General features: G+C 45.1%; 1 protein-coding gene across 1 annotated transcript in view; it reads left to right on the top strand.

Annotated features, from left to right (window-relative positions):
- Nucleotides 1-14,241, top strand: part of GPT2 (glutamic--pyruvic transaminase 2) — a 61,286-nt gene continuing 47,045 nt past the window's right edge. The window contains exon 1 of the mRNA XM_060787864.2: nucleotides 1-216. Within this exon, the coding sequence (XP_060643847.1) occupies nucleotides 130-216 (87 nt within the window). The 5' untranslated portion in view covers nucleotides 1-129. The remainder of the gene's footprint in view (nucleotides 217-14,241) is intronic.

The following is a 14,241-nucleotide window of genomic DNA, read 5'->3' as shown; positions in this document are numbered from 1 at the left end:
GAGCCGGGGGTCCGGGCGGGGAGGCCCCCGTGGCGGCGGTGGAAGAGCGCCACAGCCCAGGCCTCGCCCGTGAAGGTGGAGGAGAAGCAGCAGCATCAGAGCCGGGAGAAGATCCTCACCTTGGAGTCCATGAACCCGCAGGTGAAGGCGGTGGAGTACGCCGTCCGCGGGCCCATCGTCCTCAAGGCCGGAGAGATCGAGAACGAGCTCCGGAAGGTAAGCCTCTCCATCCTTCTCACCTGCCTGCCCCTTCTGCGTCCACACTGGAAAATTAACCCGGTTTTGCACACCTAATGCTGTCCAATCTTAGGAGTCGTCGCTCGCCGAGAGAAGAAGCTTTCCATCTATGGCGTGGACTCGCTTTGAGAACGTGGGAGGTGTAGTTTTGCAAAGGTCTTGCCCAAGAGGCAAACTACAGCTCCCAGGATCAGTTCGAGTGATCTCAAAACTGCAAACAACCCCCCAGACCGCTTTGAACTGCTTAGGAGAACGTGAGAGGTGTAGTTTTGCAAAGGTCTTGCCCAACAGGCAAACTACAGCTCCCAGGATCAGTTCGAGTGGTCTCAAAACTGCAAACACCCCCCAGACCATGCATCTTTCAACCACCTTTGGCACAGTCCTGTCGGAGAATGGGATATGTAGTTTTGCAAGGTCTTTAGCCTGTCCGAACTACAACTCCCAGGATCCCATAGCAATAAACCATAGCAGCTCAAGTGGTATCACACTGCAAACACCCTTCAAACCATGTACCTTTTAACCATCTTTGGCGCAGTCCTATCGGAGAATGGGATGTGTAGTTCTGCAAGGTCTTTAGCCTGTCCAAACTGCAACTCGCAGGATCTCATAGCAATAAACCATAGGAGCAGACCACACGCCTTCTAACCTTCCTGCAAACCACACACCTTCTAACCACCTTCAGCGCAGTTCTAGCAGGAAATGGGATGTATAGTTCTGCAAGGTCTTTAGCCTGTCCGAACTGCAACTCCCAGGATCCCATAGCAATAAACCATAGCAGCTCAAGTGGTATCACACTGCGATCATCCTGCAGACCACGCGCCTTCTAACCACCTTTGGCGCAGTTCTAGCAGGGAATGGGATGTATAGTTCTGCAAGGTCTTTAGCCTGTCCGAACTGCAACTCCCAGGATCCCATAGCAATGAGCCAATGCAGTTCGAGCGGTGCAGTCATCCTACAAACAATACAGCTTTTAACCACCTTTCATGCAGTCCTATTGGAGAATGGGATGTGTTGTTTTACAAGGTCTTTAAGCCTTTCCAAATGGTAACTCCCAGGATCCCATAGCAGAGAGCCATGGCAGTTCAAGTGGTGTTAAACTGCAGTCACCCTACAGACCATGCATCTTTTAACTACCTTTGATGCAGTGCTTGGGAAAATGGGATATGTAGTTTTTCAAGGTCTTTAGCCTTGCCAAACTGCAACTCTCAGGATCCTATAGCAGTGAGCCACGGCAGTTCAAGTGGTGTCAAACTGTACACATAGCCTGAAAGTAATGTTATAGATATATACATATACTAACACATACACATATATATTAAACTAGATGGCCTTAAGTATTTTCTGTTGGTCATGGGGGTTCACTGTGGGAAGTTTGCCCCAATTCTGTTGTCCGTGGGGTTCTGAATGCTCTTTGATTTTAGGTAAACTAAAAATCCCAGTAACTACAACTCCCAGATGTCAAGGTCTATTTCCTCCCAACCCCATCTGTGTTCATATTTGGGCATATGAAATATTCGTGCCAAGTCTGGTAGAGATCCATAATTGAGTCCATGGTGCTCCCTGGATGTAGGTGAACTACAACTCCCAAACCCTTCCAGTATTTTCTGTTGGTCATGGGAGTCCTGTGTGCCACGTTGGGTTCAATTCCATCATTAGTGGGGTTCAGAATGCTCTTTGAGTATAGGTGAACTATAAATCCCGGCAACTACAACTCCAAATGACAAAATCAATTTTTTGAGTGATGGTTACTCCTTGGGTTAGTAGGTGTCTTACGGCCAAATTTGGTGGCAATTCGTCCACTGTTTTTTGAGTTCTGTTAATTCCACAAACTGACATTACATTTTTATTTATATAGACTAGCCGTCCCCTGCCACGTGTTGCTGTGGCCCTCATGGGGTTTCTCTGTGGGAGGTTTGGCCCAATTCCATCATTGGTGGGGTTCAGAATGCTATGATTGTAGGTGAACTACAAATCCTAGCAACTACAACTCCCAAATGTCAAGATCTATTTCCCCCAAACTCCATCTGTGTTCATATTTGGGCATATTGAGTATTCCTGTAGAGTTTGGTCCAGATCCATCATTGTTTGAGTCCACAGTGATCTTTGGATGTAGGTGAACTACAACTCCAAAACCAAAGGACACTGCCCACCAAACCCTTCCAGTATTTTCTGTTGGTCATGGGAGAACTGTGTGCCAAGTTTGGTTCAATTCCATCGTTGCTGGGGTTCAGAATGCTCTTTGATTGTAGGTGAACTATAAATCCCAGCAACGACAACTCCCAAATGTCAAGAATCTATTTTCTCCAAACTCCACCAGTGTTCACTTTTGGGCGTATTGAGTATTTGTACCAAGTTTGGTCCAGATCTATCATTGTTTGAGTCTACAGTGCTCTCGGATGTAGGTGAACTATAATTCCCAAACTCAAGATCAATGTCCACCAGACCCTCCCAGTATTTTCAGTTGGTCATGGGAGTTCTGTGTTCCAAGTTTGGTTCTTTTCCATCATTGGTAGAGTTCAAAATGCTCTTTGATTGTAGGTGAACTATAAATCCCAGCAACTACAACTCCCAAATGATAAAATCAGTCATCTCCACAACCCCACAAGTATTCACATTTGGTTGTATTATTGGGTATTTGTGCCCAATTTGGTCCAGTGAATGCAAATACATCCTGCATATTGGATGTTTACATTACGATTCATAACAGGAGCACAATTACAGTTGTGAAGTAGCAATGAAAATAATGTTACCGTTGGGGGTCACCACAACATGAGGAACCGTACTAAGGGGTCGCGGCATTAGGAAGATTGGGAAACACTGATCTATCTTATCTATCTGGAGGATTGCTGGGAGTTACAGTCCAGGAATAAGAAATTGGAAATATGCCGGGACTGGGATGCTCACAAAGAAATCCATGGAGAAGAAAGATTGCCTCTTGGAAGCAGTGCATTTGGATCCTCCTCCTCTCCTAAAGGGCCTGGTCTAAGAGATGATGGGATCTGTCATCCGGACGAGTGGATATGCTGTTGTGCGTGTTGTTTGCGCTGTAGCGTCTTTTTGCTTTTTGGCTTTTAGGTCTCTTCTGTTGTGTTTTTTAGTGTTTTTATGAGTGATGGTCACTCGTTCACCTGAGAGGTGTCTTATGTCCAAATTTGGTGTCAATCCGTCCAATGGTTTTTAAGTTATGTCAATCTCACAAACAAAATTACATTTTTATTTATATAGAACTATCTGTCCCTGCCATGCGCTGCTGTGGCCCACTCTGGTGATCATGGGGGTTCTGTGTGGGAGGTTTGGCCCAATTCTATCGTTGGTGGGGTTCAGAATGCTCTGTGATTGTAGGTGAACTACAAATCCCAGCAACTACAACTCCCAAATGTCAAGGTTCTATTTTCCCCAAACTCCACCAGTGTTCACATTTGGGCATATTGAGTATTTGTGTAGAGTTTGGTCCAGATCCATCATTGTTTGAGTCCACAGTGATCTCTGGGTGTAGGTAAACTACAACTCCAAAACCAAAGGACACTGCCCACCAAACCCTTCCAGTATTTTGTGTGTGCCAAGTTTGTTTCAATTCCATCATTGGTGGAGTTCAGAATGCTCTTTGATTGTAGGTGAACTATCAGTCCCAGGAACTACAACTCCCAAATGACAAAATCAGTTTTTTGAGTGAAGGACTTACATTGGATTGTCAGGTGCCTTGTGTCCAAATTTGGTGTCAATTCGTCCAGTGGTTTTTGAGTTATGTCAATCCCACAAACAAACATTACATTTTTGTTTATGTCAAACAAAAGATAGATGTGCATGGCATGATGTTGGTGCCTATTGGAGAACACAGGGGCGTCAATATCTAAGGCCTACACAGGAGTTATATACTTTGACAAGGGCCGTCTCTGCCAAACAGTGAGGGTTCCTCAACAAACTACACACTCCTGGAAAGCCATAGCATTGTGACACTGCAGTTAGCGTTGAATATGCACCTAGGGTGGAGCATTGGGGGGTTTGTCCTGTTCTCCTCCCGGCTTTTCGAAAGCAGCAGCTGTGTGTCCGGTTGGGCCGCCCTCTGAGCCGCTCCTCCACCTGGGAGGCTTGCGATTGGCGCAGCCGGAGGGCTTGGCCCTGGCAAGCCAAGGAGGCCGGCGAGAGGCTGGCTTCGGTGCCAAACCTCCTTCCCGGGCTGCATTGCCTTCTCCAAACAAAGCCTTCGCTAGGCCAGCTTTTCCGCTCTCACTTTGACCAAATGATAATTGTGTTTAATGTATTGTCGAAGGCTTTCATGGCTGGAATCACCCGATTGTTGTAGGTTTTTTCCGGGCTATATGGCCATGGTCTAGAGGCATTCTCTCCTGACGTTTCGCCTGAATCTATGGCAAGCATCCTCAGAGGTGGTGAGGTCTGTTGGAACTAGGAAAAAAGGTTTTATATATCTGTGGAATGACCAGGGTGGGACAAAGGACTCTTGTCTGCTGGAGCTAGGTGCCCCCGGTGGCACAGTGGGTTAAACCCCTGTGCCGGCAGGACTGAAGACCAACAGGTCGCAGGTTCGAATCCGGGGAGAGGCAGATGAGCTCCCTCTATCAGCTTCTCTATGAGAGAAGCCTCCCACAAGGATGATAAAAACATCAAATCATCCAGGCGTCCCCTGGGCAACATCCTTGCAGACGGCCAATTCTCTCACACCAGGAGCGACTTGCAATCACTCCTGACACGACCAAAAGTTGTGAATGTTTCAACTGACCACCTTGATTAGCATATAATGGCCTGACAGTACCTGGAGCAATGTTTTGTTGAGAGGTGATTAGATGTCCCAGATTGTTTCCTCTCTGTTGTTGTGCTCTTGTAATTTTAGATTTTTTGTAATACTGGTAGCCAGATTTTGTTCATTTTCATGGTTTCCTCCTTTCTCAACAGAAAGGAGGAATTTCTCAACAGAAAGTACGAAACCATGAAAATGAACAAAATCTGGCTACCAGTATTAAAAATCTCTAAAATTACAACCGCAAAACAGCAGAGGGAAAACAATCAGGAACATCTAATCACCTCTCAACAAAAGATTGCTCCAGGCACTGCCAGGCTATCAAATGCTAATTAAGATGGTCAGTTGAAACATTCACACCTAGCTCCAGCAGACAAGAGTTCCTTGTCCCACCCTGGTCTTTCCACAGATATATAAACCCTTTTTCCTAGTTCCAACAGACCTCACTACTTCTGAGGATGCTTGCCATAGATGCAGGAGAAGCGTCAGGAGAGAATGCGTCTAGAACATGGCCATATAGCCTGGAAAAAACCTACAACAACCCGATAATTGTGTTGTCGCTGGAATCACTGGGTTGCTTTTAGTTTTCCGTGCTGTGTGGCCATGTTCCAGAACCGGTATTTTAAAAACTCCAAAATCAGAACAGTAAATAACTAGCTGTCCCCTGCCAGGCGTTGCTGTGGCCCAGTCTGGTGATCTGGAAAATAAAGTAATGAGAAAGTGTTGGTTTCTAATATATGTAAATTCTTTCTGCTTGTGAGTAAACAGTATTTCTTGTTGTTTCTTTCTCATTGTTGATGTGGAGAGTGTCTAGTTTGCTAACTCTGGAACATGCAACATATAATTGTCCTTCTTGAAGGGTCCCTTTCAAATCTATGATACTATATGTGTGTGTGTGTGAATCATATCTATCTCTATCTATCTATCTATCTATCTATGGCTGGATGGCTCTCTGTCAGGAGGGCTTTGATTACGTTTTCTTGCCCTGATGAAGAGAGTTGGACTGGATGGCCTTAAGTATTTTCTGTTGGTCATGGGGATTCTATGTGGGAAGTTTGGCCCAATTCTATTGTTGGTGGGGTTCAGAATCCTCTGTGATTATAGGTGAACTATAAATCCCAGCAACTACAACTCTCAATTGACAAGATTCTATTTTCCCCAAACTCCACCAGTGTTCACATTTGAGCATGTTGAGTATTCCTGTAGAGTTTGGTCCAGATCCATCATTGTTTGAGTCCACAGTGCTCTCTGGATGTAGGGGAACTACGACTCCAAAACCAAAGGACACTGCCCACCAAACCCTACCAGTATTTTCTGTTGGTCATGTGAGTTCTGTGTGCCAAGTTTGGTCCAATTCCATCGTTGGTGGCCTTCAGAATGCTCTTTGATTGTAGGTGAACTATAAATCCCAGCAACTACAACTCCCAAATGTCAAGATCTATTTTCCCCAAACTCTACCAGTGTTCACATTTGGACCTATTGAGTATCCATGTCAGGTTTGGTCCATATCCATCATTGTTTGAGTCCACAGGGCTCTCTGGATGGAGGCGAACTACAACTCCTAAATGCCCACCAAAGTTCAAAGCCCACCAAGCCCTTCCAAGATTTTCTGTTGGTCATGCCAAGTTTGGTTCAATTCCATAGTTATTGGAGCTCTTTGTTTGTAGGTTAACTATAAATCCCAGCAACTACAACTGCCAAATGACAAAAATCAATCCGTACCCCAGCCCACCAGTATTCAAATGTGGATATATTGTGTATTTGTGCCCAATTCATCCTGCATATCAGAAATTTACATTATGATTCATAACAGTAGCAAAGTTATAGTTATGAAGTAGCAACAAAAATAATGTTATGGTTGGGGGTCAACACAACATGAGGAACTGTGTTAAGGGGTTGCATCTCTCCACTGGAGCATTACAAACGCACCCAAATACCTGTGAGTCTCCCTGGACCATGCTCTGACCTACAAGAAGCACTGCCTGAATATCAAGCAAAAAGTGGGTGCTAGAAACAATATCATACGAAAGCTGACTGGCATAACCTGAGGATCACAACCAGATACAGTGAAGACATCTGCCCTTGCGCTATGCTACTCTGCTGCTGAGTATGCATGCCCAGTGTGGAACACATCTCACCACGCTAAAACAGTGGATGTGGCTCTTAATGAGACATGCCGCATTATCACGGTGTGTCTGCGCCCTACACCACTGGAGAAATTACACTCTCTAGCACCACCTGACATCCGCTGGGAAGTAGCAGCCAATAGTGAAAGGACCAAGGCAGAGACATCTCCAGCTCATCCCTTGTTTGGGCATCAGCCAGCACGTCAATGACTTAAATCAAGAAATAGTTTTCTAAGATCTACAGAGACACTCGCTGGAACACCACAGCAAGCGAGAGTCCAAAAGTGGCAGGCTCAAACCCAGCACCTCAATCAATGGCTGATACCAAAGGAGAGACTCCACCCTGGGCACACAGAAGACTGGGCAACTTGGAAGGCACTGAACAGACTGCGCTCTGGCACCACGAGATGCAGAGCCAATCTTAAGAAATGGGGCCACAAAGTGGAATCCACGACATGCGAGTGTGGAGAAGAGGAAACCACAGACCACCTGCTGCAATGCACCCTGAGCCCCGCCACATGCACAATGGAGAACCTTCTTGCGGCAACACCAGAGGCACTCCAAGTGGCCAGATACTGGTCAAAGAACATTTAATCAACTACCAAGCTTGCAAACTCTGTTTTGTCTGTTTGTTAAGAAATTGTTTAAAATGTAATACAATTGTCTGGTTGTTACTGACACGATAAATAAATAAATTACATGTAGTGTTTCACATTATTATTATTATTATTATTATTATTATTATTATTATCATATACACAAATATATGCACGCACATATACACACACAAAACACATACACAGACTGGGCCACAGCAACGTGTGGCAGGGGACGGCTAGTATTAAATAATGAATCGTTCACCAGGTATAGGCTGTGAGAAGAGGCACTGCAGGTGTGCGTTTAAAATATAATACAAATGCCTAGCATCTCTAACTTTGCATTTAGAAAAGCAGCCGCTCTTAAGCGTAGTGTAACATACCCTCCAGCGAGGTTAATTTGATTTAAATCAAAGGTTATATAGCATAATTTAAAGCATTTATCCGAAGGATTCCATTTCAAGGATCAAGGGTGGAATGGAAGCTGTTTGATTCAATGCTATGACATCACGGGAGTTGTAGTTTTGCAAGGTGTTCAGTCTTCTCTCCCAAAGAGGGCTACAGCTACAAACTAGAACTCCCATGATTCCATAGCATTGAGCCATGCAAGTCAAAGTAGTGTCACACAGCATTCATTCTTCAGTGTAGATGCCTGGTTTGATCTCTGTTTACATTCATAATGTTCTAGGTAGGAGATGCACAACATTGCTTGTAATCTTAACCAATTGATGAATGTAGATTTCATTGCAAGAGCGTGATTTATATATATACTAATTTTCAGTTGGTTAACACGGCATTCACATCCACATTCCTTCCCTTTGTTCGGATCTACATAATGTAAAGGTAAAGGTTTCCCCTGACGTTACGTCTCAATTTCTAAGCCAAAGAGCCGGCGTTGTCCGTAGACACCTCCAAAGTTATGTGGCCGACATGACTGCATGGAGTGCCATTACCTCCCCACTGAAGCAGTACCTACTGATCTGCTCACATTTGCATGTTTTTGAGGTATTAGGTTGGTAGAAGCTGGGTCTAATAGCAGAAGCTCACCCCTCTCCCCTGGATTTGAACGGCCAGCCTTTCGGTCAGCAAGTTTAACAGCTCAGTAGTTTAACCACTTTGCTATCAGGGGGTTACGTGCTTTCCCCAAATCCTTTGTGTTCTCTCTCTTTTTAGAGAGAATGTTTTTGAACTCTACTCTCTGTTGAATAGGACTGATCAGAGGTAATTCCCATCTCAATAAACTTCTGTAAATTTTTAGAAGTTTTCTATTTGATAGGATACTTTGGAAATTAGACTCTCTTTTAATGAATGGGATTAAGGGAAAAATTAATATGAACTTTTTAAAATTTTGGGTTTTTCATTTTGACCAGTGGTAGTGGGCAGAGAGGAGGAAGGACAGGAAAGTGAGTTGAGTTCAAAAGCAAAAGCTGAAAGCAAGTCTCGTTGCGAAATGTGAGCCAATAAACTCACTTCGGCACGGTTCTGTTCCGGTTGTTTGTCCAGCCCTGTCCGAATGTAAAAGGTTGCGTGGCAGGTTTTGTCAACGTTGCATGTTTGCTTTTACCTGTGACGCCACCAGAGGATTTCTCTCTTGATCCATTATGCGTAAGCAGGTATTTACAAACTCAAACGTTCCTATTAGCCAAATAAATTGAGTTTACTAAAGGCTGAGGCTCCTGCAGACCTGCCTGACAAGGATCATCCCTTTGCTTTTGCAAGGGAATGCCCTCCGGTACAGTAGAGCCTCGTTTATCCAGCCTTTGCTCTTCCAACGTTCTGTATCATCCAACGCAGTCTGCGTAAATACAGTAATTACAACATAATGCTACCGTGTATTGAACTGCTTTTTCTGTCGATTTGTTGTAAAATGTGATATTTTGGTGCTTAATTTGTAAAATCATAACGTAATTTGACATTTAATAGTTTTTTCCTTAATCCCTCCAAATTATCCAATATTGTAGCTTCCCGTGCCTCCCTCAACTGTATTGAAAAAGGGCAAGTCACAATTGGCTCCAGAGTTTGAATAAATCTTGCAAGAAAACTCCATGATCAGGTTGCTACAAATAGGATGCGAGAAGAGATTTATTTATTTTTTATTTATCGTGTCAGGCAACCAGACAATTGTATTACATTTCTAACAGAACAAAACAAACAGACAAAGCACAAAGTTTTCAAGCTTGGTAGTTGGTTAAATGTCCTTTGCCCAGGATCTGGCCACATGGAGTGCCTCTGGTGTTGCCGCAAGGAGGTCCTCCATTGTGCGTGTGGCAGGGCTCAGGGTGCATTACAGCAGGTGGTCTGTGGTTTGCTCTTCTCCACACTTTGTATTCCACTTTGTAGCCCCATTTCTTGAGGTTGGCTCTGCATCTCGTGGTGCCAGAGCGCAGTCTGTTCAGTGCCTTCCACGTCGCCCAGTTTTCTGTGTGCCCAGGGGGGAGTCTCTCATTTGGTATCAGCCACTGATTGACGTTCTGGGTTTGAGCCTGCCACTTTTGGACTCTCGCCTGCTGAGGTGTTCCAGCGAGTGTCTCTGTAGATCTTAGAAAACTAATTCTTGATTTAAGTTGTTGACATGCTGGCTGATACCCAAACAAGGGATGAGCTGGAGATGTCTCTACCTTGATCCTTTCACTATTGGCTGCTCCTTCCCGGCGGATGTCAGGTGGTGCAATACCGGCTAAGCAGTGTAATTTCTCCAGTGGTGTAGGGCGCAGGCACCCCATGATGATGCGGCATGTCTCATTCAGAGCCACATCCACTGTTTTAGTGTGGTGAGATGTGTTCCACATTGGGCATGCATACAGACAACAACATCAAACACACACCAAGAGGGGGTCATTAGCAACCTCTAGATGGAACAAACACGAAAACTTCCCATCTCATGCACGAGCTGTGGCATGTTCAGCGTTTTCACACTACAATTACTCAATTACATCTGCCCCAAGTGTAAACACATCACTCGCATGGAACACAGGATCCGACAACTCGAGGACCGTATTAACACCCTTAAGGACATTCAGGAACTTGAGCTGTTCTTAGACACCACACACCACACTGTCCTAGACATGCAGCCCATATCACACCAACATTACGGGGAGGCTCAACAGAACAGCACCTCAGTTGTGGACAACCCTCAGGCTTGGAGAAATGTCACCCTTAGAAGGACACATAGGACCCGGAAGCCTCCTCAGAATACTTCCGCTCAGCTGCAGTTACACAACAGATTCCAAATTCTCACACAACTATCACCTGACCAAGAAACACAACATATTGGGGAAGACCAGAATGGCTTAGATACTGATCAGTGGCTCATCCTTGATCAGTGTGCAGGGGATAGCCCTGACTGGGACAACACTTCACAACATTCACACTTGCGCAATCGTGCAGGTGTACCATCCCCAACCGTAGACCAGGTGCAACAGGAACAAATACAGGAGAACCATAGGCTCTTGGACGAATCTCAATGGATTGTCCTTGACGAATGCACCGGGGATGTCGAGGAGGAGGACAACACTTTTCACCTACACAATTCACACCAACAGGATCACTTTTCTGGAGACCTACACACTACAATGCACAAAAGGGGCCCTGTCATTCCCAAAAGTAAACAGGTCTTGGTAGTAGGCGACTCCCTCCTTAGAGGAACGGAAGCTGTCATTTCCAGACCAGATGGGATGGCTCGAGAAATATGCTGCCTACCGGGGGCAAAAATACACCATATCACTCAGAGGCTCACCAGGCTCCTCAAGCCCTATCACCGTCCTCCCCTCATGTTGATTCATGTAGGAACCAATGATACTGCAAGGCATACGTTTCAAAAGATCACAAATGATTTTCGAGCTCTAGGAGCAAAGCTAAAAGAATGTAATGTACAGGTGGTCTTTTCATCCCTCCTCCCTGTTGTAAGACACGGACCCACAAGAGCCAGAAAAATAGTACAGGTCAATGACTGGCTTAGAAAATGGTGTCAGGAGGAACACTTTGGCTTCCTGGACCATGGCCTGCTTTTCCAGGAGGATGGCCTACTGGCAAGGGATGGGGTGCATCTCACACAAGTAGGAAAACACCTTTTTGCTCACAGACTCGCAAACCTCATTAGACGCACTTTAAACTAGGTCCACCGGGGGAGGGGGACAACAGCCTTGCGAACACTACTTTACCCACAATATCTGGGAATCGCCAGAAGGCTAAACGGAGGGCTGCACAAACACAACAAGGACCAAGGACCCAAAGCACAATAATCCCAATTAAACAGCTCAGGGGAAGATCTCAGGGGCTCACATGTCTTTACACTAATGCACAGAGCATGGGAAATAAACAAGACGAACTCCAACTTTTAGCACAACACCACAAATATGATATCATAGGGATCACTGAAACCTGGTGGGATGACTCCTATCGCTGGAATGTAGATATCGAGGGGTATAACCTCTTTCACAGAAACTGAACAAAGGGGAGAGGAGGCGGAGTAGCCTTATATGTCAAAAACTCTTATGCTGCAGAAGAAATTCAAGACAGCAATCTGGGAAACCAGCTTGAAATCATCTGGATAAGAATCAAGGGAACTGGGACTCAAAAAGATGTCGTTGTAGGCGTCTACTACAGACCCCCAAGCCAGGAGGAAGAACTTGATGAAGTCTTCTGCCAACAGTTGACCAAACAGGCACAGAGAAGAGATGTAGTAGTCATGGGCGATTTCAACTATCCCGATATTTGCTGGAAAACAAACTCAGCCAAGAGTACAAGGTCCAACAAATTTCTCGCTTGCCTTGCAGACAATTTCATGGTCCAGAAGGTAGAAGAAGCAACAAGGGGATTGACTACTCTTGATCTCATCTTAACAAATGCGGAGGACCTGATAGATGCGGTCGAAGTGGTAGGATCCTTAGGGGCAAGTGACCATGTGCTCCTGCAATATGAGGTACAAAGGAAGGCCGAAACTAAGACAAGTCAAACCCGCATTTTGGACTTTAGGAGAGCTGATTTCCAAAAAATGAAGGAAACGCTGAGCAGCATTCCGTGGACACAGATACTAAAAGACAAGGGAGTTACGGATGGATGGGAATTTCTCAAGAGTGAAATACTCAAGGCGCAATTGCAAACTGTGCCAACAAAGAGAAAAAATAGGACAAGTGCAAAGAAGCCAGAATGGATGTCCAAAGAACTTCTAACTGTGCTAAGACACAAAAGAGACATGCACAAGAAGTGGAAAAAGGGAGAAATCACCAAAGAAGAATTCAAACAAATAGCCAACACCTGTAGGGAAAAGGTCCGCAAGGCTAAAGCAAAAAACGAGCTCAGACTTGCCAGGGACATTAAAAACAATAAAAAGGGCTTCTATTCTTATGTCAGTAGAAAAAGGAAAAACAAGGAGGCGATAGGACCTCTTCGAGGAGAAGATGGGGCAATGCTGACAGGGGATAGGGAAAAGGCAGAACTACTTAGTGCCTTCTTTGCCTCGGTCTTCTCAGAAAAAGAGAGTCTTCAACCTCAGCAAGATGGAGTGGATGAGGGTTTGGAGGACATCCAACCCCAAATTGGGAAAGAAGTCGTCCAGGAATACCTGGCCGCTCTTAATGAGTTCAAGTCCCCAGGGCCAGATCAACTACACCCCAGAGTATTGAAGGAACTAGCGGAAGTCATTTCGGAACCATTGGCAACCATCTTTGAGAGTTCTTGGAGAACGGGAGAAGTTCCAGCAGATTGGAGGAGGGCCAATGTGGTCCCAATCTTCAAGAAGGGAAAAAAGGATGACCCAAACAACTACCGTCCGGTCAGCCTCACGTCGATACCGGGCAAGATTCTGGAAAAGATTGTTAAGGAAGTGGTCTGCAAACACTTAGAAACAAATGCAGTCATCGCTAATAGTCAACATGGATTTATCAAAAACAAGTCATGTCAGACTAATCTGATCTCTTTCTTCGATAGAGCTACAAGCTGGGTAGATGCAGGGAATGCCGTGGATGTAGCGTACCTGGATTTCAGTAAGGCCTTCGACAAGGTCCCCCATGACCTTCTGGCAAGGAAACTAGTCCAATGTGGGCTAGGCAAAACTACGGTGAGGTGGATCTGTAATTGGTTAAGTGGACGAACACAGAGAGTGCTCACTAATGCTTCCTCTTCATCTTGGAAAGAAGTGACAAGTGGAGTGCCGCAGGGTTCCGTCCTGGGCCCGGTCCTGTTCAACATCTTTATTAATGACTTAGATGAAGGGGGAGAAGGCATGATCATCAAGTTTGCAGATGACACCAAATTGGGAAGGAGAGCCAATAGTCCAGATGACAGGAGCAGAATTCAAAACGATCTTGACAGATTAGAGAGATGGGCCAAAACTAACAAAATGAAGTTCAACAGTGACAAATGCAAGATACTCCACTTTGGCAGAAAAAATGAAATGCAAAGATACAGAATGGGGGACGCCTGGCTCGAGAGCAGTACGTGTGAAAAAGATCTTGGAGTCCTCGTGGACAACAAGTTAAACATGAGCCAACAATGTGACGTGGCGGCAAAAAAAGCCAATGGGATT

The sequence above is a fragment of the Anolis sagrei genome, chromosome 8 (assembly GCF_037176765.1).
Source record: "Anolis sagrei isolate rAnoSag1 chromosome 8, rAnoSag1.mat, whole genome shotgun sequence".
NCBI classification, from domain to species: Eukaryota; Metazoa; Chordata; class Lepidosauria; order Squamata; family Dactyloidae; genus Anolis; species Anolis sagrei.
The sequence above is the reverse complement of the archived record's forward strand: the minus strand, read 5'-3'. Positions and strand labels throughout refer to the sequence as shown.